This window comes from Nothobranchius furzeri, chromosome 15 (assembly GCF_043380555.1).
Source record: "Nothobranchius furzeri strain GRZ-AD chromosome 15, NfurGRZ-RIMD1, whole genome shotgun sequence".
NCBI lineage: Eukaryota > Metazoa > Chordata > Actinopteri > Cyprinodontiformes > Nothobranchiidae > Nothobranchius > Nothobranchius furzeri.
In genome coordinates, this window is record NC_091755.1 from 31,570,205 (window position 1) to 31,597,121 (window position 26,917).

General features: G+C 40.6%; 2 protein-coding genes across 11 annotated transcripts in view; one reads left to right on the forward strand and one right to left on the reverse strand.

Moving 5' to 3' along the window:
- The window catches only part of prdm16 (PR domain containing 16), a 208,045-nt gene extending 188,100 nt beyond the window's left edge, over positions 1-19,945 (forward strand). For 3 of the 9 annotated variants that reach the window (XM_054746352.2, XM_015967557.3, XM_015967563.3), the window contains 13 exons: positions 204-306; positions 4,300-4,501; positions 4,589-4,754; positions 4,878-5,031; positions 5,171-6,839; positions 6,966-7,053; positions 9,187-9,359; positions 9,474-9,551; positions 10,406-10,575; positions 11,003-11,174; positions 13,588-13,845; positions 14,907-15,087; positions 16,808-19,945. In XM_054746352.2, the coding sequence (XP_054602327.2) occupies positions 204-306; positions 4,300-4,501; positions 4,589-4,754; positions 4,878-5,031; positions 5,171-6,839; positions 6,966-7,053; positions 9,187-9,359; positions 9,474-9,551; positions 10,406-10,575; positions 11,003-11,174; positions 13,588-13,845; positions 14,907-15,087; positions 16,808-16,942 (3,549 nt within the window). In that variant the 3' untranslated portion in view covers positions 16,943-19,945. The remainder of the gene's footprint in view (positions 1-203; positions 307-4,299; positions 4,502-4,588; positions 4,755-4,877; positions 5,032-5,170; positions 6,840-6,965; positions 7,054-9,186; positions 9,360-9,473; positions 9,552-10,405; positions 10,576-11,002; positions 11,175-13,587; positions 13,846-14,906; positions 15,088-16,807) is intronic. The other 6 variants (XM_054746353.2, XM_054746355.2, XM_054746354.2 and 3 more) reach the window with 6 other exon arrangements.
- Positions 19,946-22,001: 2,056 nt separating this feature from the next.
- Positions 22,002-26,243, reverse strand: LOC107390702 (uncharacterized). Of its 2 annotated transcripts, XM_070544675.1 has the most exons (8): positions 25,949-26,243; positions 25,828-25,869; positions 25,656-25,697; positions 25,463-25,525; positions 25,266-25,328; positions 24,967-25,050; positions 24,497-24,628; positions 22,002-24,319 (listed from the first exon to the last, which is right to left on the reverse strand). In XM_070544675.1, exons 1-8 carry the CDS (start codon positions 26,190-26,192, stop codon positions 24,036-24,038), a joined length of 954 nt encoding a protein of 317 aa, XP_070400776.1. In that variant the 5' UTR covers positions 26,193-26,243; the 3' UTR covers positions 22,002-24,035. The 2 variants fall into 2 exon arrangements, with proteins under 2 accessions (XP_070400776.1, XP_070400777.1); XM_070544676.1 differs by lacking the exon at positions 25,656-25,697.
- Between the last annotated feature and the right edge of the window lie 674 nt (positions 26,244-26,917).

Here is a 26,917-nt window from a genome sequence, read left to right on the forward strand (position 1 = left end):
TTTAAAAATTATGTTAAATTCACACTGACTTTTTTACATTGTTTTGCTTTTAAAGAATTTATCATTGCATTGCTTGATTTACACTTCAGTTATGTTTTTATAATAATTTCCTTTTAAGTGTGCAGAGGGGTGAACTGGTCATCCAGACATTTATTCTCACCATGCCCTTAAATTAAAGCTTCTTCTTTCTTCTCTGTACTCAGATTTATTATAAAGCTGTTCGGGACGTTGAAGCAGGGGAGGAGCTCTTAGTGTATATGAAGGACGGCATTTTCCCCGAGGGATCCATGGCACCCAACCTACAAGGTAAGATTAATGCGCGTCACTAGCGCACTTTTAAACAAACTCCGCCTGGCATCATGTGCTGCTTTGGCGGTCACGCGCACTCTCCGCAACGAGGAAAGGACGCAACCTCTTGTTCTCTGTTATTTTATCCCCCTGGAAAATAATCTCTTCATGATTAAAATTAGTATATGAAAGTTCAAACCCAACTAAACTGCGCAGAGATCCGGTGAAAAAGGTGCGACTTTATGTGCGCCACGAACATCCGGGTTTCACTTTAAGCGTTTTGTTTGTTTTGTTTTGTGATGGGAATTTATGTTTACATCATACGGATAAACAATTAGGCTATGAATTAAGGTTTTCACTCAATTAAGCAAATAAATAAATAAAAGAAAGACAGGAAAATACAACAAACCTTTGGTCTGATATTTTTTGTTGCTTTTAGTTTTTTTTGTGAGAAACCTCTAAAACTGTCCATCAGCAGTTATTCTTTATTTATTTGTTTATTGTCTCACGTGTGCATTTCATAAAATCAGGACTTGCTTTAGAAAGAAAATTCAAAAGGAAAAAATAACTAATTGATTCATTATGATATAATTAGTGAAGCTCATTATGTCTGAAGGGTTACATTTGATTTCTTAATTAGAAATGGATCAACTTTTGCTTCTTTTTGTGTCATTTCTTTTCCAAACCACTCAAATGATTCATGATGTTCAGCAAATTTGTCCCTTTTTTATATGAATAAGTTAGTTAAATAAATATGCTTCATTACATTTGTGTAGGTCTGCTCTGTTCAAAGATCCTCTGTGTTTCTGAAGGGAGGGGGAGCATGTATTTTATTTTTAAATATTTATCTTTTTTTTTTACATTTTGACATTTTTAGAACTTGACTGTTACTTTAAAAACACCCCTTGGTTATTCAGATTTTTTTTTTCTGAAAATGAAGATTTCTATGTGCTTTGTTTGATTCCTGCCTTAGAGTTGGTATCTGTGCATTTTATTTTTTCATGATTAATAATATTTAGCAAATTAGCTCACTTTTCAAGCTGAGCCTTCATCTCCTCTGGAGTGTGTAACTCCATTCCCTGATCTTGCTGCCTTTGAACTGTCCCTCCTTACTGCACGTCAAACTAAATATGTCCAATATTTTATCTCATAATCGAATTTGGACCGTAGATCTTGGCTGGTCTTTCAAACTTCACTTGAGCGGAAAAGGGGCTGCAGGTCTGCTCTGTTTCCTTTAAACATCTTGGGTTTATTGCGGTGAAGTGCTGTTGTCAGGTAACATTGTTTTGTTGTGTTTCTGTGACCGAGGATTGTTATAAAAAATAAAAAGAAAGGAAGAAAGTCAGACTCGTTTTACTTGTCATTGATCATCCAGGGGGTGGAGGGAGGACACGATTGCACGAAACTCCCAGTTGCCCTGCTCCCACGTCGGCTCAGATGCACAGATCATAGATGGACCTCTGCGCCAGAGCTACAGAAAGAAACAGGAGCTGAATTTTATTTTTTTAAAGAAGCAAAATAACACATTTAAGAGTTTTAAGGAGGACATGGACATAAAATTGATTTTTTTTCCTGTTCACTTTTGTATAAAATACAAGAAGGATGCAGACAAAATTCCACCTGCTAGAATTAGTCCTGAAATTATAAATACATCACAGGTGCTTTTCTGTTAGAGACTATTTCGCTGTGACCTGAAGACACACTAAAATACAAGAAAGACACAGAGAAAACCCACCAACTGTGGTGTTTTGTGTCATTTCTTCAGTTTACTTGTGTGACGCGGTAGCACAACCCTGCTCTCTGTCTGCAGGCTTATCGAAGAAGGAATTTGAAGCAGAGGACTTGAGGAGTCCCCCGAGACCTCACCCATGCTCCCAGATTAGCTGCTAAACTGCACATAATTGTGCCTCCCTTCATCTCCCAGAGAGCTATTAGTCTCCACTTTATAACCCCACCCCACCTCGCTTGCACAGACCAGACTAACCGATAAAACACATGTATGCTCAGATGAAAAGCAAACCCCTCTGTTTATGCTACAGTTGTTAATGCGCACAGTTTGTAGACCAGAGGAGTTCTTGAGTATGTGGACATGAACAGGAGCTTTTTCCACACAAACTCCACACACTTTAATGTTTTCCTGTCTGAAATGAATCTAAATAATGTAATACTCAAGTTTCATGATCAATCTATTGATAGGAAACTTTCCACTCTGTATGAAAACAAACCCAACATTAGTGTCAAAGCAATCTAGTTAGTTTAGTGTTTGAGCTCAGTGTAATGGTCTATTGACCAGGGGGTCATTGCTCCCCTCCTGATGGTTAGACACACTGATGTTGCTGCTCTAATGTCCTTTTAATGCCTCCAAGAGGTTCCAGCTGGACAAACGGTCACCTGCAGTGGAAAACAGGTGAGCCATGCACTGAGAGTCATTTTCGATGAACTCATTTAGTGCAGCTTGTTTGCATCGATGGTTGTGTGTGGCATGTTGAGGTTGGGGGGGTTGAGGCACATCATGGCTGTGTGGGTCATGGCAAAAAGGGTATGGCAGGTTGGTGCTGGCGCCGCCACAGCTTTGCTTTCCTCTGTTCCTTGTGGCTTACATTGCAAAATGTTCACACACACACACACACACACACACACACACACACACACACACACACACACACACACACACACACATCTTCTAATCTGCACAAAGACACTCCTCTGGGCTTTCCATGATCTGTTGAACTTGGCACCTGACGCAGGAATTTTCTATGGAGAGAGCCGGTCCAAGTTTTATGCATTTGACCTTGCTTGTGAGAAGTATTATAAAGGTTATCAGCAGGGAAGGGGGAGACCTATTGTTTCCCCAGCGTGCTATTACCCCTCCAGTCTAAAGCAAACACTTGCTTTAACACGTAATTAACCGCGTTAATGAAGCCCACATTTCACTGTAAATTGATTTCCATTTTATCTGGATGTCGTTTTCAGGATTGGGGCTTTTACCTTTTGTAACACCAATCTATTTAGATGTAACTAAACACAAACACAGGATAGATTTGTTGAGTAATTGCATTTTTTTAAGATTTACGGATTTACTTTTCTCTGTACCTTTGGAAGCAAGTGTTACCTTGATGTGAGATAACCATTTGATGTTTTTTGCACTAAGGTGTTGTCTCAATTTAGACAAAATCCAACAATTATGGTCAAGCACAGTTAAAGACATCCATTAATCTTGGACCATACTGCGTTTTTGGCCAGCCTAGACAAATCTCTCACGAACAGATTCGTGAAAAAAAAAAAAAAAAAAAAAAAAAACAGTGAACATGAGGGTGATTTGAAAGTCTGTGGCCCTCCAGTGTGACCGGCTCTGTGGCAGCTTATTGAGCACTCTCATGACCAAAGTCCACCTCCAACAGTCTTCAAGCACTGCTTGAAAACCTACAACTCCAGTCTGCAATCAACCAATGAAAGAACACCCAGGGAGTGACGTGGTCTGCTAGTGACGAGGATTCAATGCAAGAGCAGAATTAGCAACAGTGGAAGTTCCTTCAGGAACATGCAGACCTCTCCTTTCAGGAGTTTTGCTCGGTATCTAATAAAATAAGTGTTAATGGAAGCGCTTTTTCCTCTTTTTGGTTAGCTGTTGGCGTTCACCTTTAGGAGGTGTGCTCGTGACGATAGTTTGTCCTGCTGGAGCAAAACTTCGTGCAGTTTGGCTCACTAAACTCTTGGACCTTATTTTCTGGAGTCCTCACAGTGTGATATGAACAGTTCTTTGCGACAGCTAAAAAACACGCACTGTGGTCTGGGCTTTAGTCCTGCAAGAAGTCCCAGTTTCAGTTTCACCACTTGAACAGCCTAAACTCCACATGTTTTCCAAAGAAAATTTGCTATAATAATTCTGCAAGAGTTCTTCAGCAGATATTTTCTACGTTAGATGTTGTCTTGTTAAATGCACTGACTTTATTTCTTGGTTTCCATGAAACAGGTAAACATTCCTTTGCATGTGTATGTGTTTGTTCATAGACGAGCAAATGTATCGCTGTGAAGACTGTGATGAGCTGTTCTCTTCAACGCTTGAGCTAAGACGGCATCAGAAGTGCTCGTGCTCCAGCGCGGGTTCCATATTCGACGCCCTAAGAGACGACTTTAAACAGGAACGTGAGGACAGCGACGAGCCTGTCCACGAGTGCAAAGACTGTGAGAAGATCTTCCCTAATGAATACAGGTACACAAACTGACAGAAAGAATTCAGTTTTGGACACGGTCTTCTGTTTTTGAAATCTCTTATGAGATTGTTCTCTTTTGTCATTAGTTTGGGGCAGCATATGATAGTTCATACGGAGGAGAGGGAGTACAAGTGTGACCAATGTCCCAAAGCCTTCAACTGGAAGTCCAACCTCATCCGCCACCAGATGTCACACGACAGTGGCAAGCGCTTTGAGTGTGAAAACTGTGATAAGGTACAGCAAACCCGGCACGTAAGTTGTGCACAGGACACACAGGCTTTATCAGTTTTGGTTTTTAGCCCTCACTTGTTTTGGTATATTACAGTGTTTACTGTGGCATATATTGTACCATCATGCTCTTGTTCTACATTTTAGGTGTTCACAGATCCCAGCAACCTTCAACGCCATATCCGCTCCCAGCATGTGGGGGCACGAGCTCACACATGTCCTGAATGTGGCAAAACCTTTGCCACCTCATCAGGTCTCAAACAGCATAAGCACATCCACAGCAGTGTCAAACCCTTTATCTGTAAGTAAAGGTCATGGCTGCTTTTCATCTATAGACATACAGCCGAAAGACAAAAGCATCATTATTCAAAAGACATAAGCAATGTTGGTCCTGATTTGGTTTGCAGAGTTGGAGACAGTGTTAAAATGGGTTTAACCAGGCCCTGATGGGCTGTGTCTTTTTGCTCCCCCAGGCGAGGTGTGCCACAAATCCTACACCCAGTTCTCCAACCTCTGTCGTCACAAGCGTATGCATGCTGACTGCCGTACACAGATCAAGTGTAAGGACTGCGGGCAGCTGTTCAGCACTACCTCCTCCCTCAACAAGCATCGCCGCTTCTGTGAGGGTAAAAACCATTATGGCTCTCCAGCAGGAATGTTCAACCCTGGAATTGCCATGAGTTCCAGCCCTATCATGGCTAAAGCTAAGTCTCACCATCCCCACCTTCCAGGTCTGAACCAGTCAGGTTTAGGCTTCACTGATTACTTTCCTTCAAGACCTCACCCTCATGCTGGCTTGCCCTTCTCGCCTCATGGCTTCCCATCCCTCCCACATGGCTTTCCAGGTATCTTCCCCCCGTCACTTTATCCACGACCACCATTATTACCTGCCAGTCCATTGTTAAAGAGCCCACTAGGTGGCAGTGGTCAGGAGGTGAAGCTTCCTCGAAGCCCTTTGGGTGTCCCTCCATTGTCCCTGGTTAGTTCCACAAACAGCAATGAGGTTAATAGTTTGAGTCCACATGAAGACAAGGAGAAGGAGAACAAACTGGATTTATCTTCTAGTAGAGAAGCAAAGCCTAAGTCTAAGATGGCTGACATGTCAGATGGTAGCGACCTTGAAGATGTTAATACTACAAGTGGGACAGATCTGGACACCACCACAGGTACTGCTTCAGGTGATGGCTCTGATTTGGAGAGTGAAGGAGAGAGTGAACGTGAGCGAAGTGGTAAAAGAAGGAAGCCATCTGGCATCGTATCAAGTCAAGAAGCAAACCAGTTAGAAGACACAAACAGTGCATTAATATCAGCCGTGTCTGGTTCAGGAACCCTTTCTATAGATCGTCCATTTCTTGCTTCTGCATCCCAGCACTCTTTTTTCCCCCCACCTGATGAGCAAGCCCTTCCACCCAGCTCCACAAATGCCAATGCAGCCACCACTGATTCCATCAAAGCCATCGCCTCTATTGCTGAGAAATACTTTGGTCCAGGTTTGATTGGACTTCATCAGGAGAAAAAGATGGGTCCGTTGCCCTACCATTCCATGTTTCCCTTCCAATTTCTGCCCAACTTCCACAACTCCCTCTATCCCTTTAGCACAGATCGAGGCACTCTCAATCCCAGCGTATTCCTTAAGGCTGAGCCCAAGTCACCTCGCGAACAGCTGCAGAAGATAGTTTCAAGTTCCCCTGCAGCCCCTGTCACCACTGCAGAGTCCCCATTTGATCTTACCACAAAACCCAAAGAGGCCAAGTTAACCCCCCCAACCCCAACCAATCCTTCAAATTCCAGCAATACTGGGAAAAGTAGTGGACCTGTAGCAATATCCAGCAATGAAGAACAGCCACTGGACCTCAGCATTGGCAGCAGGAATCGTGGTGGTCATAATGGTTTGCCTGCTGAGCTGCAAAATCGAAAGAACCACATATATGGAGCAGGAAAGGGGATCCCCAATAAGGACGAAACCTCAGGAGGATTTCCACATCCCCATTTGCAATCGTTGCACCAATCGTCCATACCCCAACACCAGCAGCCGCCATCACAGCCACATCAGCCACCACCCTTGCACTATGCCAAGCCCTCAGCATTCTTTATGGACCCCATCTACAGGTATTTCAGCCCCAGTTAGATCAGGACCTAATAATTTTACACAATGTGCATCTAAACTTTATAAGTCAAAACTGATGTAGACAAACTGACCTTGGTACGTAACCCTCTGCCTTGTTGTTGGTCCAGCAGGGTGGAGAAGAGGAAGCTACTCGACCCAGTTGGAGCTCTGAAGGAGAAGTTCCCCAGGCCTTCACTATCACTCTTCCATCCACAGGTAAATTTGTACTAAAGGTGGAGCAAACAATTTCAACATAGTCTACAGCAAGTTTACACCAAAATGGGGAATTGTCCCCTTGGAAAAACAAACAGGCTTTTTTTCCTAAACGGTTTACACTGTTATTTGAAATTACGCATTATGTGAAAATCCCAAACTCCTACCTCCCATGCTACTTAAACCTGATTTGGTAGGGCTGTCTATTGCATCATTCCACTGTGCTTTTGTTTTTTTCTCAAGGGTTCTGTATGATTTCTTCCTTTGTTCACCAAATGGCGCCTCTGCACCTCGTCAGTTTTACCTTTTTTTCTGAAGGCAGAGTCTGTTATTGCAGACCCTTTGATAATCAGCAACATTGTTCGACTGTCCCCAGACCTTTCCCACCTCTACAAATCTTGATTAGAAGGAATGATGGTATTAATAACAGAGAGAATAATAACCGTTTGAATTGTAAGAGATTGCCTCTCTTGGCTACGCCACTGTTAGCTGTGGCATTGTTTTATGTACTGGGAGTCCACGGACCAGCTAATAAGTCAGCTCCCTCCATATTTTCTTTTTTTTTCACTGTTGCTGGCTGGATCTCTAGATAATAGCACCATGTTCATCAAGGACATCCTGTGTTTGTGTCAAGGAGAATAGGGGGCTCATATTGGGGAAATGGTTTAATCTGACCTGGAAATCTGTGTCCTCTATCAACCATGTCTTTGCAGTATACTCAACTTGTGCATCTGCAAAAAGATGCACACAAATGCATTAATTTGCATTAATCAAAATATATGTATATATAAACACTGTTTTTGATATTAGTGCAAGTGTATGCTCTAGCCCTAACACTCAGTTGCATTTGTCCTGTGCTCAACATTGTGACATCGGTCAGAGCCGAAGTCTAAAACAGGCATTTCCTTGAGTCCCATAGGAAGGCATTAACTTGTAATTTATTACGATACCCTGGATCAAATATTTTCACAGGCTTCCACAGTAAACTTCTCATATGGGAGTGTCTCCACTCTGATCCTCCCAGCGATCGAAACACAATGCCACCTCTAATTCAGTCTCATGACGGAATCGCCACTCACCCCCAACACCCGTTCTCAGACTACGAATAAACACATCGAGACGGAGTGTCTGTCCCTATGTCTCTCCCATCACATATTCACTAAAAAAGGAAGGATGTAAACTGTTTTTGGCAAATAAACTCCTACACTGCTGGTCTCCTTTGTTCATAAGCTCCTTGGGGACAGGAAGTGGCTATCAGTTGGGGGTATCACAAACTGTATTGTACTTCTTCAGTCGTGACTCTTGAGTGCCTCATTTGGGCAGTTTTCTGTCCTAAAACAACATCTTTGGCAGGAGAAGGTAGAGAATAACAGACCGTGGCAGTGCAGAGGGGGCCCAGGAGTGATGGTGCTTGGTCCTTCAATAATAGGTCAAATGGGTGAGTGGTGTTTAGCAGAAACAATAAGCGTAACCTCTAATATAGTGCTTCCTCAAAGCTTCCTGTTCCTCCCCTGTTCTTTTTTATCGCCCATGCCTGACAGGCGGGGATAAAAGGGTTTGGCCTGTGTCTATGTGTGAGAGTGCTTGAGTTTATTTATCTGTGTTTACAAAGCATCTCATGAATCACTGAATAAATAACGAGGGGAAAGTTTTAAACATATACATTCAGCTGGTTGACCTTTTCAATAACCTAACTTAGGAGGACTGCCTCAACCCGTTGATTTCAGAAAACAGTTAAGATGATACTCAGCTAAAATTGTTGTGGAAGAAGCCAGAAGGAACGTTAAGTGATATGAGTTTTACTCTATAAATAATTAAAAATGTAGCATTAACTATTTTAAATGGCCCTGTTAGCAAAATAGGTCATGACTTATTGGACAAAGTTAAACAAAACATGCAGAAAACAGTTAATGGGTATACACCACCCCAATTCAAGATGGCCGCCATAGCGGATCAACCATCGCCAACAAGAAAACAGCTATAAATTAGTGAACTTGGGAGATTTTGAGCTATGTTTTGATGTAGGGATTGCATTAAAGGTGAGTCCAATTATTTAGTGTCTGTATAACTGAATGACTTTAAAAACAGAATGTTTTGATGCACATGAGTTGATGTTTGCATTTTTATTTTTCTTAGATGTCAGCCATGGAAAATATGACAGAGAAGCTGGAGAGCTTTGGTGCTCTCAAACTGGATGCGCCGCCCAACTCACTGCAACACTCGACCCATCCACTGTTCAACTTCCGCTCACCACCACCTTCCCTCTCAGACGCAATCCTTCGAAAAGGAAAGGAGCGCTATGCTTGCAGGTTAGAGCATCATGGCTGCTGAGTTAATCACTTCTTCACAGTACTGATGCAATTAGCTGTTTGTTTGTTTGTTTGTTTGTTTGTTTGTTTTACGATGTCCTCTCTTTCCTTCAGGTACTGTGGGAAAATCTTCCCTCGCTCAGCAAACCTCACCAGACATTTGCGGACACACACAGGGGAACAGCCCTACAGGTATTCTACAATATTCCATCCTCGTCTAAAACCGATCTGTTAACTTATTCTTGAGTAGACTAAAAGAGGCTTTAAAGACCAAGTTCACTGAGAAACAGTTTTTACTTGTTATTTTTTTAAATATGATCAGTCACTCTGATTTTGACATGCAAGTTACACCTACTTCCTGTATTAGTCGTTGATAGAAAATACGATGGGGAAACACTCAAATTAAAAAAGCCACTCAGATCTATGTGACATTGAAAATGACCGTTCATGGACTCGCCCATCTTGGCTTGTGACGGTGAAGGCTGTTGTTGATTTAGCATCCAGGAGAGAGCAGAGAGCTTCTCAGCTTGTAGAAGCTAACCGTTGGCATTAGCAACTCTACTACATGACAGAAATCCTCCAGGCTTGTGTTATTTTTGGAGATAAAACATCAACATTGCAAAGCAAACAGAGTCCGTGGTTGAGCCCTGTTGCTGTTAGCCAATCAGAAAAAAGATGTCCGAATATCAGGAAATACAACACCATATTCTGCCGTTTCCTGCTCACCTCTCCTGTGGCTTTCTTCTAGCTCCTGAAACGTGAGCTTAAGAGTGTTTCTCCCACACAGATTGAATCCAAAGGCATTGATTTATACTAGAGACCACTGCAGAAGTGTATTAATGAAAAAATGACTGCATTTGATCTTTAATCTTAACTCAATCAATCAATCAATCAATCATCAATCAAAGCTTTATTTATAAAGCGGTTAACAATAAAATATTGACAAACTTGACTGTAACTTCTTATTCAAAAACAGAACGGCTCACTCTCCTGTTAACCTTTGCAACCAAAATCTCCTCATTCTGTTGTCTCCTTTGCTTTGGCAGGTGTAAATACTGTGACCGCTCATTTAGCATTTCATCCAATCTTCAGCGCCACGTCCGCAACATCCATAACAAGGAAAAACCCTTCAAGTGTCACCTGTGCAACCGCTGCTTTGGACAGCAAACCAACCTCGACCGCCATCTGAAGAAGCACGAGCACGAAAACATTCCTGGTCAGTCTGCAGCAACGGCTGTATTCTCAAATGAAACGAAGGCAAAGGAAACTGAAAGTTGCTAGTAAACACGAGCTGTTGAGATCCTGTTTGCAGTGATAAGTGAACCCATGTGACAATTTGACATCATCGCCCAGATCAATATTTAGATGTTTGAAAAACCTAATCCAGTGATGAAAACGTAAAAACTTTCATAATTTTCATTGCAAATGGACAAAAGAGGCCTTATTTAGTCAAGTAAGTGTAGGACTGGTTGCAAGTGGAATTCTAAAATGAAGCCTAAAAACATGCAGGACATACTAAAATAAAGCATTTACTGTTTTTACTGGTCATTTAACTCACTAAATCCTTTAGTTTTGCAGAATTTTGATTTTAAAACATAAAAAGTATTTTAAGTGCATGTACATGTCTGTGCTTTCCCTACCAGTGAGCCAGCAGTCCGGGATGCTTTCCAACATAGGAACTACCATCTGCTCTCCAAACTCCGAGCCAGACAATCATGCACTTTTAGACGAGAAGGAGGACTCCTACTTCTCAGAAATTCGCAATTTCATTTCCAACAGTGAGATGAACCAGGCCTCCAGCTCCGCGGATAAAAGGTTTGACGAAAACACACTCGCAGGGCTCACGTTCATATTATGAGGTTGAAAAGACATTCGGTGATTATGTTTGATATCTGAGGGAGCCTGCAGTTTGGGCCAAGCTCCAACTCTAACCGCAACTTGATCCTTTTTTAACCCATTAATCCTGACCACAGCTGAAAGACAAAAGCAGGAACCTTCTCTCCTTTATCATTTGTTTTATTTATTTATTTATTTATTTTGGTGAGGGCATTGAGTATTGAGTTAAATTTCAAAACAACAATCAAAAACCTTCATTTAGGTTTGATAAAAAGAGCTCCCTTTAGTCAACTGACACATATTTGTTAAGCTTATTGGTGCACAGCGCTCTCTAGTGGCTTGACCAGCCATTGAAGCTGCTGAAAACAGGAGCGTTTATTCTGTTCAATAATAGATGAGCCCAGCTGACGAAACGTAGTCATAATTTCTATCTGGTTTTCTAAAGGTTCTGTGAGTCCAATCGCAAAAGTCTTAGACCAGAGACCCCTCAAGGGAGGCCTCACAATTTTCTGTGATGAGGTTGTGAGGTTACAAAGATTTTATTTTTTTGTAAAATTTACATTTGTAAAATCTCAAAAACACACCCAATAGTGCAATCGGAACTTTGTATAAGAGCTATGATTCTGATTGAATGTTTAGGGTTTGTAATTTTGATGCGTGCATGTGGGAAGGAGTTGGAGCTGGGGGGGCTCTGGGTTGTCTTAGAGGTGGTCCTCAAGGAAAACTGGTTGGAAATGGAACATTCTGCATCCCTTTTAGCTCTATAATAATTTTGTGAAGCTTCATGCAGTAAGAACAACACTAGAAATAAAACTTTTTCTCTTCTTCTGTCAGTGGTTTACCCCGATTTCTGACCCTATCTCTCAAACCCCTTTCTTGCTGTGAATTCCTTTCTGCTAGTCTCACTTTCTGTCTGCCTCTTCCTCCGTCACCCCCCCCCCCCCCCTCCCTCTTGTCAACACACATTAAGTCCGGCAGACCCAGTGGCAATTTAGCCCCTCTGCCATCTGGGATCAATACAGGGTCTCATCTACAACAAGCCAGTCTGACATTTTAATATCTGTAATTCAGACTATGTGTTAGCTTTCTGTCCTCCCAGCAGATGACCCGCTGTTTATCCTCCCTCTGAGTGACTCGAGTCGAGCTCTGAACACAAGCACGCAGTCATGGATGAATATTTGTGATCATTTTTTAAAACGCCTACGCCACCATAGTTCCCTGTCAGCTTTCTAGCGAGTGGAATAAAAGTTCCCAGAAACTTTTGTTTTCTTGTGTTTCCTGGTTGGAAACGATAACCTGGTGTAAATCTGCAGGGGTAGTTTTAGACAGTAGTGCTTAATAAGTAGGACGTTTCTGTCTTCTCAATACCATAATCCAACTTTGGTTTTTGGTTCCTCGTCTGGGTTTTACCTTGCTACCCTGAGGGGGAATTCGGTTGAGGCATTTATCTTGGAGATCCACTGATAATTGAGCTCTTCCCCCAATCCGCCCGCTATACCCATACCCCCAGCCCACTAACACAAACACCCGACTGACATGTTTAGACTAAATGACAAAACCCAGGGCCCCCTGTGTCAGAGCTACGCTTCTTTCCCCATTCCTGAGCATGGACTTTCCCCCCGCCAAGCAGCTCTGCAATTTGATTATGGTGATATTTAATCTAGATGGAAAGAGAAGAACTCCCCCCCTCCCTAAAGTTCCTCTACCCACTTGCACCCACCCGCTCTGTGACCCAATCCTGTCCCTGCGCACCCCTTCCCAGAGGTAATCCTGTCTGATTTGATAAATGTCCACAGTGTGGCAAAAAAAACTGGAAGGGGTAAATTTGCCATCCCAAAGGAAATGATATCATGAGCCATGACATTGTGGTTAGGGGGTGATGGAGGAAGGGGGCTTTGTTGAGGCGCGGGCTGGAAAATGTACAGATGGCAGGTCGTAATGGCAGTGTGCTGATAGCCTGTTTGCAGCCAAGCCGACATCTTCCCTCGGTCGCCTAAGCTACGCTCCACCATTACAGGGCGAGGCGGCTGGTGGAAGATCCAGTCAAGGCGGGACATCTCCTGCTCCATTTGGGAGCTGCTGCCTAATTAATCATGCATTGGTTGTTTGAAAAGTGCCCCAGGCAGACTGTCGGCACCCGTGTAGTTTGTGTGGACACCGGAGTTGTACCGTGCACATTTTGTTTGTTTGTCTTTCTTAAGCAAGAAACAATCAGCTCTGAACTAGATGTGAAACTGAAACCATAAGTGTTGTTGGATGACTGAAAAGGGAGGGCATTCAGCACATTAGGACTAAGACCTAACCTTGATTTTAGATTTTTCAAATTACAGTTCGGGGTTCAACACAGATCCACTAATGTGACAACCTTCCTTCCCTTCTCTGATCTCTGCAGGTCAGACCACCTTGAGGAGGATCGTCCACCCAGTCACAGTTTGTCCAACTCCAAGCTAGGGCTCCAGGGCCTAGACGAAGAGGAAGAGGAAGTGGAGGGGGACGATGAGGAGGAAGAAGAAGGCAGCCTGACGGAGAAGTCACACGACGAGGCGCCGGAGTCCCCGTCTCCTTTGACAACAGGAGTATACGAGGAGGATGAGGAGGAGGAGGACACTGAGACGGCGCCGTTAGCTATGAGCTATGAACACACGCGCAGGTATTTATTTTGTGCACCAAGCAAAAGTAAAAATAAATATGTAAAATGAATCACATTCCAGGGAATGTTTGTGGTTCAGATCAATTCATGTCTTTAATAACAAACCTTAATAAAATCAAACAACGTTTACACAGTTTTATTAAATGCTTTAAATACAAAATTAGATTTATTTCATTTTTAATTAAAATAATTTATTATTGATCATTTGAAAATGGCATTTGCCACATGTAGTACATTGGTTATCCACCAGAGGGCAGAAGACTTGCATGGGATTCAATGCAGAAGACTTTTAGAATAAAGGCTCTATTCTGTTTAAGGAATTCTATGCAAAATTTTTGTATTTTTAAATGATTTTCTTGAGTCCATTTGTGCTAAAATGACCCTTTACAGGGTCAATGAAATGCCACCCAGCTCCTATCACCCACTGTGGACAGAACATTCCACTTGTGGTGAACTGGCGGCCCGCTGTTGGTAAAAATGGAGCTGATATACATGACGCTGCAGCCTGGTTCCAGCAAGTTTACCGCATGTTTTAGATCATAAATACAGCTGATTTGTTTAATTTAGTGGTGAATCACCCTTGTTGACACTAATGAAGGCTTGGGAGACATTTCAACTGTCAGATTAAGGTTTTAAAATGACAAACGCACAGAGAGGAGATATTTTGCTTTCGGTTCTTCAAATTGACACTAGGGGGTCCTAAAAGCAAGCCAAAACTGCCTAGTTCCCCTTTGAAGAGGCAGATGTGGGGTATTTGTCATTTTGTTTTCAAGATGATTAACAATCTAAGAAACAAGACAATAATAATCTTAACCTGGATACATTTCATCAATTGAAGTGCTTCACTTATGGTTCTTTTTAAAACAACTGAGTTTTCAGTCTGTTCTCTCTTCCTGTCTAACCTCTTTATTAATTATACTTCTTCTTTTCTCCTCACATTATCTCATTTTTTCTCCTCCTTCAATGTTTTCTCCCATTAAATCCTATTAAAACTACATTCACCTCATTTAACTATTTACCCATCCATCCTCTCATCCATCCTCCCATCCATCGGTGTGCAGGTGTATAGAGGAGGAGGGCTCTCTCTTGGACCTGGAGGGTCTGCCCAGCTTTCCTAAGAGCCTGGATGGTTTACGTAAAGCAGCCATTGACGAGCAGCCCTTTGATGTTAAAGACATATTTAACACTTCACTAGAGTCTGAAGCATTGAAAGAGACATTGTACAGGCAGGCTAAAACCCAGGTATGTGATTGGATTTGGGATGTTTCTCTTAAAAGAGAAAAGGACGAAAAAAAACATTTTTAATTTTGATTTACTTTGGATGCAGATCCCCTTTTTACGGGCTCTAACTGGCAAAAGCACCTATTTTATTTTCTTCTACAAAGAACTTTATTCTCTTTAGTACCATTCGGTAATCTGTATTGCTTTTCTGTCGTATTTAGTATATAAACTACAATACACAGTGAGTGAAAATAAACTGAAAATGAAATGCAAAACCATCTCACTTAAACTGAATAATAATCACACTATGTCATGAAGTAAACACTTTTTTTAATTACTTTGGTAATTTGGATGTACATTTCTTGATTATTTAGTGAAATTAGCTTTTTTTCTCTTTTTGAAACAATTTCTTGCATTTGTGACACTGTTCAGCTCCTTGAGTGATCTTATTGTTGTACTCAGTTCTCTTATTTTAATCTATCTTGGTGTTTTTCTTTCTTACAAAAGTAAAAATATTTGCTAAAAAGAGAGAAATTTTGCAAATAATCAATAATGGCAAATGTGCTTAGTGTGCAGTCTTGTTAAAGAAAAAAGTGCAGAATTTTGGCTTTCTTTGTTTTGTTCAGTATTTTTTAATTTCCAGTTGAACTGAATTCAGTTCTTGGTTTGTTTTTTTTTTGTACAAACTAAGAATAAATTGATTAAACATATAAAAGCATCCTTTGAGTCTCTGGAAAAGGCTAAATTGTTTTAAAGTCCAGTACACACGTAGCCGGGTTTTTCTAAAACCTGATATACTTTTTGAAGCACATTCATAGGCCAAGCCTGTAGGTGGCAGTAGTTCCCCAAATTGTCGGCATCTTTGCTGAAATACATTCCATGTAGGACGTTGAACACCTAGGCTGTGGGCATAACCTGTCCTTAACATCGTCCTTCGCCTGTGGTTTGACAAATAGAGCAGTAAAGGAGCTTGTAAGGACAACCGTGTAAACACAGGTCTCACAAGTAGCTGGGAAACCTAAAACTGCAGTTATTTACATCCACATGCAAATGCTGACACGGGAGAATTTCCAAATCTTTACTTTGGTCTGAGTTTTTGCAAGAATGCTTGTTGGTGCCATTTATCTTCACTCTCTTGTGGCTGAAAAGCCAAACTGTTGGGAAATATCGTTGTTTTGTGGAATATAACATGTGTGGTCTGTTTCACACCGAGTGTGGAACGGTAGCAGTCTAGGACTTTAACACTGATCAAAAACTGAATCCAATCAGAGGATTCACACCGGTCGCGGTGAGGTTCAGATCCGGATGTGTATCCCTTGAAAGTCTCCGCATGGAGTCCATTTTTACAAACACAGTAAGCGGATTATCATGAAGTTCAATAAATGACATGTGCCAGACAGGAAGTGACACGTGTTTCAGTGAGGTGCGTCTGATTTATTTCAAAGTAAAACTTGTGTTACATTATTTTTACCGACTTTAGTTTTACTAACAGTGACAGTTAGTGACCAGCTCACAGTGTATGATAGTCCACATTATTTTTACAGGTAAATTTTGAAACATATTGTGTCAAACCTTTAATCATTTGGTGCCCTAGTGCGAGTAGAGTTCCAGAGGGTTGCAGCGTACAAAGCAGTACGCAAACCGGACTGCATCCATACAGCATTCTGTGTGAAACAGGCTTAGGTGTTTATACGGTAAATCCTGTTTTCTTTTATTTAACATCACCTGTTTTCTTCTGCAGGCTTATGCAATGATGCTGTCTCTCTCTGAGAACAACCCTTTGCACGCGCCCTCCCAGAACTCTCTGGAGGCTTGGTTGAGCATGGGAGGTGGACCGTCTGAGACGAGTAGCTTTCACCCTCTCAATCATCTCTGAGCAAAGAAAAGCGAGACAAAGGAGAAGGTGGGAGGAACAGTAGGAGGAACGTTGGTTTCACAAACTCACTGAAACAAAAGACTTGAGACGCGAGGATGAAGGCCGGACAAGAATTCAATGTCACATACATTCATGATGGCGTGAATGAGTGTGTGTGGTGTGCTCACTTGTTGGTGTGTTTGTGTGAGTGAAATAGAGGAGTGTCCCTTTGAGAGGGGTCTTGCAAGACTGTCTAAAAGAAAGCACTGCTAAAGCTCCTGTTGATGTGAAGGACACAATGAATGCTTTTCCATAGCATTAAAACTCGGATCCTCCCGGAGAGCACGACGGCTCACGGCAGCACCACAGACCCCCGTATGAGGCTCCTGAAGACACTAAATGACTCGTCTCTAAAGTCTGTGTGCAATGCCTCATGCGAGGATTGTAGCGCTGGCACTGCATGTCCACCAGGTGGCACTGTTCGAGCAGGAATCCAGGGAGTGAGAGCAGTCCTCTCCAGGTTTTTCTCCACCAATCACGGTGGCTGATCTTTTTTCTTTTTTTTTTTTTTTTTTTTTTTTCCTACTTCAGAATCAATATTAGCACCAAACTAAATTTTCAAATTCAAAATTTTTCCAATAATGTTCAAATGTGCTTTTAATGACGTGTTTAGGCCACTGGTCATTGTAAATGGTCACTAAATTTATCGTTGCTGAAAATGATTTGAAATTCTGCTAAAAATTAAATTTTATTTTCTGTTTATTACGTCCTCATTTAAGTATTTTTACTTTATTCTATTAGATTCCACAGTATTGTTTCTTTGTAGACATCACAGTGCTAAAACTGTTAATTTAATTATTTTAGAGAAGGACCAAATTTGTATGATATTGTCATATGATGTAAAAAAAATAGATGTTCATAACAAGAGTGGTATGTGCCAAATAACCCATAGAAAATGTTGTTTTTGTTTGTTTTATTTGACAATCATTTCATTTCCAAGGGGCTCACATTTGCTGTCATAGGTTTTCATGGTTTCCTACTACGCTTATATATTTGATTTCAGAATTGTGTGTATGTATTTATTTTTTTGTTGTTGTTTTGACTCAAGGAGTGAACATGAAGAAAAGTCTGTCCCTCTTTTCTTGAAGGAAGGATCACCCATCGAACTGCAGGGGAGATTCGGAATCTCTGGTTTTAGTGGGTTAGTTCGCCAAAATAGAGAAAATAAACACAAACTTACTTGTTTTAATTTATAGCTGAGCACGTGTGTAGGTAGTTATGAAACCTTGTTTGGTGATGAAGCATCCTATGGGGTTTAGTTGTTTTCTCTTCTTCACTTAAACAGTCAGAATGTCAGGAAAAAGGCATTATGTACTATTTAATATTAGTTTCTACCATACTGAGCTCCCTTTTCTTTCAGTTTGGCATTAATTGTAACATTTCATCCATGTATAAAGCAAACAATCACAACTACATGGTCAATATGGCGTCCCACTGAAGGAACAAAGTGGAAACCCTACCGATCTGTTTAGTCGTTAAAAGAAAGTTTCTAGATGGAGAAAATATTAGTTTAAATTTAAATTAATTCATTGTTTTAGATTCTTTTAAAAACCAGTTGAATTTGATCAGCAACTGACGCCATTGATGGCATCCATAACATACTGTAGATGTCTGTATAAGGCGAGGTGTTGATCCCTTTTTCCCTTTTAGAACCAGACCTAAACTTGTATTTGCAAACAAGCACTTAAACGGGTTCAAAGCATGACGTGACCCGGCCTCCCAGCCACCATGTGTAGGTGGACCCCATATGGATATCTACATTGGTTTTCAGAGGGACCCAGATGGTTTGGGCCTGTTAAAATCTGCATGGGCAAACCCTGTTGGCACCCATACGGTTTGCCCATATATGGGGCTCTTCTTTGCATGGTGGCTGGGCTTTGATCTCTTGGTAAAACCTAAAACACGATGCATTTCAAACTGGTTTGACTTTGAGTGGCTGAGAATGTCGAACTCAAGAGATAAAAATGAACAGAAGCACTGTAATTTTTCTTCATGACAGCAGGTGGTGGTGTGACGCTCTGAGTGCTGCATCATCTCATTTTTCTGAAGACAGAAGTCTTGTTTTATGAATCTACTGAATGAGATTCCATTCATGCAAACACATTGTTTTTTTTTTCAATTTGTGGTTTGAAAATGTAAAGACTTAGGTCACTAAGTTTTAAGTTGACTAAATGTAGTAATTCATGTCATGGACTACTGTAACGAGTACGCGCTGTGCAAAGCAATTCAGTTGAAGGTATTGAGGATTTTCATTTTTCAGGCAACTTTCTGGTCACAGAAATATTTTTCAACATAACAAAACATGGTTGCTATTTGACCCACTGTTACAGAAGAAAGTAAAAAGTATATATACATGGTCTCTTTTTAACTGTATAGTATTTTAAAAGAATGAAAAACAATGGTGCATTTGTCTGAAGAAAAAAATCTTTGAAATATGGGTTTAAATGGATGGTGCTTGTTTTGTTTCAATCTGAGTTGTATATCTCCTCTGTTATGTTTATTGAAAAAAAAACATTCTTGTGCATGACGTGTTTAGCGGTCATAATGATGTCCATTTGTGAAATGTGTATCAAATCAAAAACAGAGAAAAAAAAAGAAAAAAGGAAAAAAATAATAAATAAATCCGTAGATGCACTTATTGTACATGTGTTTAGGTTAGTAGGTTTGACTTCAAGTTCCGACTGCCTCACCTACGTGTGCGTGAGCAGCTTCTGACAGACGTAGAAACGACTTGTTGGAGAAGAAAAAACAATAAAGGATTGTAGAATAATATGGAACAATTCTGAAATTGCAGTTCTTTTGATGCTTGTGATTATTGCAGATGTACTTTAGAGAAATCTCATTGAAAAGATATGACTCTGATGTTAATTCTGTAGAATAGCAATGTATACCAAATGTAATCTTTCCAATGCTATGAAGAATTTATACATGAAATTGATATGCAATAAAACCTGTGTGCTTTTTCACCTGTGCCATGTATTCAATTCTACATCCTTAAATGTATCATTTATTGACTTGAAATTATTGGAATAGTCACCACCTTGTTCTTTTTGACTAAATTGTAAAGTCTGTATTTATAATTTTATTATTTGTGTTAAACAAATTATTTAAGATTCCTTAAAAGCTGATATGGAACATTTTATAGCACTAAATAATTAAAGAAGATCAACTTTATTATTTTTTTTTTTGTTTGTAAATCTACAACTCGATTGGGTACACCTCATTTGTGTTCTTGATTATTTATGCCAGAGATTAAACAACATGCTAAAAACATTTGTCAAAGATAATTGGTCCATACTGGCAATGACATCATAGCTGCAACAGATTTGTTGGCTGCTCATCCATGATGGGAACCTCCCATTCCACCAATTCTGTCCTGGATGAGATTGAGACCTGTTGACTGCAGAGACCTTTGTTGTTGCTTGTTCTTCTTTGGAGGCATCATGGCAGCATCCATGGTCTAAAGATGGATGTGTTTTGTGGTAGTTTAGCATAATTACCCTTTTCTGAGGATCAGGGTAGTCTCATCCAATCTTTTCATGCAAATTCTTCATTTTTCTAGCTTTATACCTTTGGACATGGTTTAGACATTAAAATAATACAGTTAGACCTTTAAGCCTGGGGCACACAGAAGACAGATGTGCTTAACCATGAAAGCGCTGCGGTTTTGGGAAGTCAAATGGTCACACAGGACCTGCTACGCTGCTGAGCACTTCTTGGAAAATTGCAGCATAGTCACACAGAAGGCAAGGCAGCTTTAGTTCTAAAGCACATTTCAAACACAGGCAATTCAGTGTGCTTTCCATTTAGCACATCATGCGGGACTTGAGAACAGGAAGCGGAAAGTGACTCTTTAGTTTATCCGTGATCAGACTTGTCGTCGTGTTTGGTGAGAATCTAATTCATAAAAAATGGGTAAGTATGCTATTTATTAGAATATTTTAAGATCAATAGTACTTTAAAGTTATCAATACTGTAATCAAGTAGCATTTATAAGCTCCTCGTCCATGTTTTGGCAGTTGGGTTTTGCCGTAGAGCTGTTCTGCGCCATAATGTCTTTTATCAAGAGCAGCGCAATGGCACTTGAAATAGAATTGGCACCTCCGAATGGACCGGGCCTTCTGGGACATGGCGTTGTGCTCGCCGTCAAGCCACTCTCAGTTACTATAATGGCTTCTTCTTAAAATGACGAGCGCATCTATCTTCTGTGGCTCAGGCTTTAGGTTTACCCCCAACTACACACCACATGTCGTATTACAATACCCAGTGACAGACTTTGACATGATTGTATTAGTAAAAATAGACAAGTGCACGGCATCTTTCACATGTTCATGAGACGGCTCATAAACTCAGAATTTGCTGCTCACATAGTAAAAAGCAGATGACCACTGAAGGTGGTGTAGTGATACTGATCATCGAAATCCTTGTGTGTTCCCTTAGCAGCAAATACACAACATCTCCATGTTCCAGTTGTAATACAATACTGTTAGCAGAGTTTGCACCATGGGAGGTCTGATGTTTATATATGTTGTAAATATGTTTTCCATTCTGGACCAACACAGCACCTGAACCATGGGAAGGGTGTCCATGTGCGTAAAGGTGGAACACAAAGTGGTATGCTCCTTTCACCGGTGCAGTAAAAATCATGCAGACATTTAAATTGAGTCCATCTTGTATTTTATAAATAACTAACTAAATAAATAAATCCAAATTAGGAACAGCGTGGTAGTGTTGTATTTGGGTTGTAGGCATTTCTGATATTTACAACCACATTTTTGAAGATCAGAGATGTGTAAGCGTTAAAAGGTCCGATATCTACTCCTTCAGAGGCCGTAAAGCCACTTGTTTCACTGAAAAACAGAAAGATAAATGTGATAAGTTGCTAATGTCACATTGATGAAGTCACCAACCTTCTGCATCTTTTGTTAGAGCCTCAACTTGTTTCTCTTTGATGCCTGCCACACTTTTAATAGCCATCAGTTCTTTTGACTGGACTGGAAATTCATTTTAAAAAACGATGTGAAACAATCAATCAAAACTTTATTGCAAATAAGAAACTGACCACATCACAATAAAACAAAGATCAAATTAGGGGGGAAAAAATAAAGAAAGGAACAAAAAAGTTCCAGCTCCAACTACATTCCAACAAATCATGGAGGGGTCTGAAATTAACATTGTAGGTGCATCCCCACTGTGAGAGACAGAATGTAGAAAGAAAAATCAGGAAATCACATTGCATGATTTGTAAAGAATTTATTTGTTTTGCACTGCTGAACATAATTATTTGAACACCTGGCAATCAGCAAGAATTCTGGCTCTCAAAGACCTGTTACCCCGGGTTTCCACGGGAGCCGTCAGCAGCACGTTACTGCAGCAGCACGTCTTGCTCGCGTAAGCTGCTGCTTGGCCCTTCCCACGAGACGCGAAGCAGCAGGGGAGCAGCTGTCACCGACCGAGCACAAAGTCACACGAGTGACTTCGTCAGTAAACACAACAACAAGCAGGAGAAAATTACAACATGGTTTGTGTTTTATGTTCTGTCCGTTTTCTAATCGCCAATACGGACATGAAAAACAAAGGAGACCGCTAGCTAGGTGATAACTTCTCACGGGGCCACACAGTTAGTAACCTTTTTTTAAAAGTAAAGCAACCGGAAGGCAGTACGTTCTTTATTCTGAAAATCTCGGGAGCTTCTCTCCATTTCCGCGTCCGATTTCCTGTCTTTCCTTCCCCAAAAATGTCGAACTTGACCCGTTTCAGAGGCGTCGCGCGTAGAAAATAGAACCGGCGCGTAAAGGCCGCGACATGCTGCTCCTGAGACGCGGCCGACTCACGCTGCTGACGGCTCCAGTGGAAAAGGTTCTGTTGACCACAGTGGTTCCTATCAGCAGCTATGACGTGCTGCTGCAGTAACATGTAGCCCCGGCTTTCCACAGGAGCTGTCAGCAGCACGCCATAGCTGCTGATAGGAACCGCTGTGGTCAACAGAACCTTTTCCACCAGAGCCGTCAGCAGCCGTCAGCAGCGCGAGTCGGCCGCGTCTCAGGAGCAGCATGTCCCCTGCTGCTTCGCGTCTCGTGGGAAAGGCCAAGCAGCAGCTTACGTGAGCAAGACGTGCTGCTGCATTAACGTGCTGCTGACGGCTCCCGTGGAAACCCGGGGTTACTCTGCCTTTAAGAAGTCCACCTCTACTCCACTTGGTAATCTTAATTAGTAGCACCTGTCTGAGCTCTTTAAAGACACCTATCCACCCCACAGTCAGTCAGACTCCAGCTACTACCATGGGCAAGACCAAGGAGCTGTCAAAAGAAACCAGAGACAAAATTGTGGACCTCCACATGACTGGAAAGGGCTACGGGGAAATTGCCGAGCAGCTTGGTGAAAATAGATCAACTGTTGGAGAAATTGTCAGAAAATGGAAGAGGCTAAAGACAACTGTCGGTCTCCCTCGGACTGGGGCTCCATGCAAGATCTCATCTCGTGGGGTATCACTGATTATAAGAAAGGTGAGGAATCAGCCCAGAACTACACGGGAGGAGCTGGTCAATGACATGAAGACAGCTCAGACTTAAATAAAAACTTCCATTCTACTTCTACACAAAGGGTTTAGTACAGATTCCAGTTTGTCATGAATGTGCAGTTTACTTAAAGGAGGTGTCCGGATTATTCCTTTTACCTAAAGGCACCATCTAGTGGCTGACAAGTGTATCACACCAAGACGTAGTTTCATTTCCATATTTACAGCCAAAAAATGACTCTTGATCATGAATGCGCTCTTCCAGCCAACAAAACAGAGCTAAAACACATTTTTTACAATTATTATACTCATGTTATGTTTTCATATATTTAAATTTTAAAGACTTACTTGTGCATGAGAAAGGTCGCCAACTCTACACACACTGAGGTACGTCCTCAGACGCTCGAGCACATTCTGTGATTGACTTCTATACGTGAGCGGTGGTCTAACACTATGGTTAGTGCTGATCGGAACTCATTTTATATTGCATTGACCTCTACAGGTAAATAAAACATGTGATCTTCTTGAATCTGTTGCTCACATGGTGAAAATTAGGTGACCACTGAAGGTGGTGTGATGATTTTCATTATCAAAAATCCTTGAACTTTGCCACTGACGCAGAAACACAACATCTCCAACCTCCAGCAGAAGTGTGACACCGTTGGCACCATTAACAGAATAGGAAGACTGGTGCTCGTATGCAATAAAGATATGTTCTCCATTCTTAAACAATGCAGCTCCTGAACCATGTGAAGCATGTCCATGGCCATAAAAGTAGAACTCAAAGTGATAGACTCCTCTCACAGGAGCGATGAAAAAACCTGTAAAACATGTTTTAAAGAAAACATGAATGTTAGGTTATGTGGCTAGTCTAAATTTGTGTGAGAGAGGGTTATCCGTCCATGATGGACTGGAGATAAAAACAAGTTCACATTTATTCTGACTCGCTGTGTTCAGAGAAAATGAATGAATTAATAGTATTTAGTGAAACTGAGTACCTGTATTTGGGTTGTAGGCATTTCCAATATTAGTAACAACACGTCTGAAGACCAGAGGTGTTTGAGCATTAAAAGGTCCAATATCTCCTGAGCCTGAGTCCATCAGAGAGGCTGAGAAAGCCACTTGTTTCACTGAGACACAAAAACTTCATTAGTTTTCTCAAAATTATTTGGTGATCAGTTTTTTTTCTGAGCTAAAAAAAACCCTCAAAATATTGGGTGTCAAAACAATTACTGAGTTCAGTTAAACTTTTGCATTAGCAATTTTACCATATTAATTTTATAGATTTTCTTTGTTTTGTTTTAACCCTCTCAGGCTCAAAATAAGTTTTGATAAAAGGACGAACAACTAAGTCCTTGGGGCTACTTCTGAGTTAAAAACTGCTCATGAAATACGTTTGTGGAGTAACCAGGTAGGTAGGTTTTAACAATGCAAATCTGCAACATCTGCCTCCAGAGGGTTAACAAACCTTCTCCTTCTCTCCTCAGAGCCTCCACTTGGTTTTCAGTGATGTTTGCGGAGGCTTTAATGGTGATCAGTTCTCCTTCATGAGCTGAAATTACAGAAAGCAAAAACAAAAAGATGGCAAAAAATAAAAAATAAAAATTAAAACCAGACAGCTTTCACTGTACATTATACATGAACAATTTGACTAGGGTCTTTTAAAGATGAACATTGTTTGTTTTGTTTTTGTCCTGATTAATATAGATGTGTAATGTTTAAAAAAGCCATTAGTTTACTTAACAATAAATGATGAACAGTAAATACCTTGGTCCTGTTGCTTCAACTTGTCCAGCTCTCTCTTTTGTAACTCCAGTTCTTTTTTATTTGCTAGAAAATTAAGAAAACAATTAACTGGTTTTTAAACAGTAACCAAAAGTAGCACTTACATGTAAAAAGGCCCTTCTTATTTCTGATTTGTAACTTTTACATCTACTGGTTTTTTTTTTCATCATTTCCAATACCTTGGTCATGTTGCTTCAACTTGTCCAGCTCTCTCTTTTGTAACTCCAGTTCTTTTTCATTTGCTAGAAAATTAAGAAAACAATTAACTGGTTATTAAACAGTAACCAAAAGTAGCACTTACATGTAAAAAGGCCCTTCTTATTTCTGATTTGTAACTTTTACATCTACTGTTTTTTTCATCGTTTCCAATACCTTGGTCCTGTTGTTTCAGCAGCTCCAGTTCTTTTTTATTTGCTAGAAAATTTAGAACACAATTAACTGGTTTTTAAACAGTAACCAAAAGTAGCACTTACAAGTAAAAAGGCCCTTCTTATTTCTGATTTGTAACTTTTACATCTACAGTTTTTTTCATCGTTTCCAATACCTTGGTCCTGTTGCTTCTGCAGCTCCAGTTCTCGTGTTTTAGCTGTTAGTGTTTAGGAAACAAAGATCAAGCATCAGTATTATTTCTATTAAGTTACTCTAGCTGTACTTAGTCAACATACCTTCATTTTCTTTCTGTAAGTACTTCACCTCCACCTTCAGTCCAGCCAGCGAGGCGCTCATCTCTCTCAGCACAGCATTGATTTCCTGTGTACATGTTTGCTGGTGCTCTGAGGGATTTCCTGCTTCTACATGTGAACCTGCTGGCTTCAAATATGAATTTGAGTCAGGATCAGGTTGTTGTTGAAGCTGAGCCTCCGTAAGAGAGCAGATTAAACACAGTGTATAAACCACTGTTACATCCATTTCCTGTCAGGTTCTGCGGGTCAGCTTTGTGTTTTCTGTGTGACTCAAGCCTTAAATGCAGCTTTTGTTTGCTTAAATATTAACTGACTCTCAGGTGATATGACTTGGTACTTTGAACTTATTTTATTATAATAAAAAGCATATAATATAGTAAACTGAGTTTGTTTCTGAATCTACAAGTCTCGTCCTCCTCTCAGAGGTTCCATTTGCTTTTCTGAGATGTTTACTGCAGTTTTATTCGAGATCAGATAGTAGGAGATGAAAATGAAAATCAGTGTGAAATTAAATATTGTCTGATGCATTAACAACTCAAATTCTCTAATCTTAGCTCTTTGCATCATAAAATAAAAAAATGAAAATTGTAATTAAAGAAGGTAAATAATAAGATAGTTAGAAATAAAAAAAAATTCTGAGAGATTCTGAGTTTCTGTTTTAGATTCAGAAAAAGGCTCAGTTCCAAACAAACAGTGTTGTTTCCAGGGAAACAATCAATACTATTATGGGAGGCGATAACGTTCACTTTACTTTTACAACAGCTTCATTATTTCCCTCTAGAATGACTTTGCCCTTAAACTGAAGACAAAGATAATGCATCAACTGACCCATTTAATGACTTACAGTTTTTTTTACTTATCAAAATTAAAGTTGCTGAGTACATGTTTGTTGGTTGTCTGAGGGATTTCTCGCTTCTACATGGGAACCTGCTGGCTTCAAATATGAATTTG

What these genes read in the sequence shown, in the direction of transcription:
- LOC107390702 (XM_070544675.1), bottom strand. Translation starts at nt 26,192, where the DNA reads ATGGATGTAACAGTGGTTTATACACTGTGTTTAATCTGCTCTCTTACG. An exon ending in GCTGAAACAACAGGACCAAG is followed by an intron (nt 25,526 to 25,655) that starts GTATTGGAAACG and finishes TTAATTTTCTAG; the next exon opens with CAAATGAAAAAGAACTGGAG. An exon ending in TCTGAGGAGAGAAGGAGAAG is followed by an intron (nt 24,629 to 24,966) that starts GTTTGTTAACCC and finishes TTTGTGTCTCAG; the next exon opens with TGAAACAAGTGGCTTTCTCA.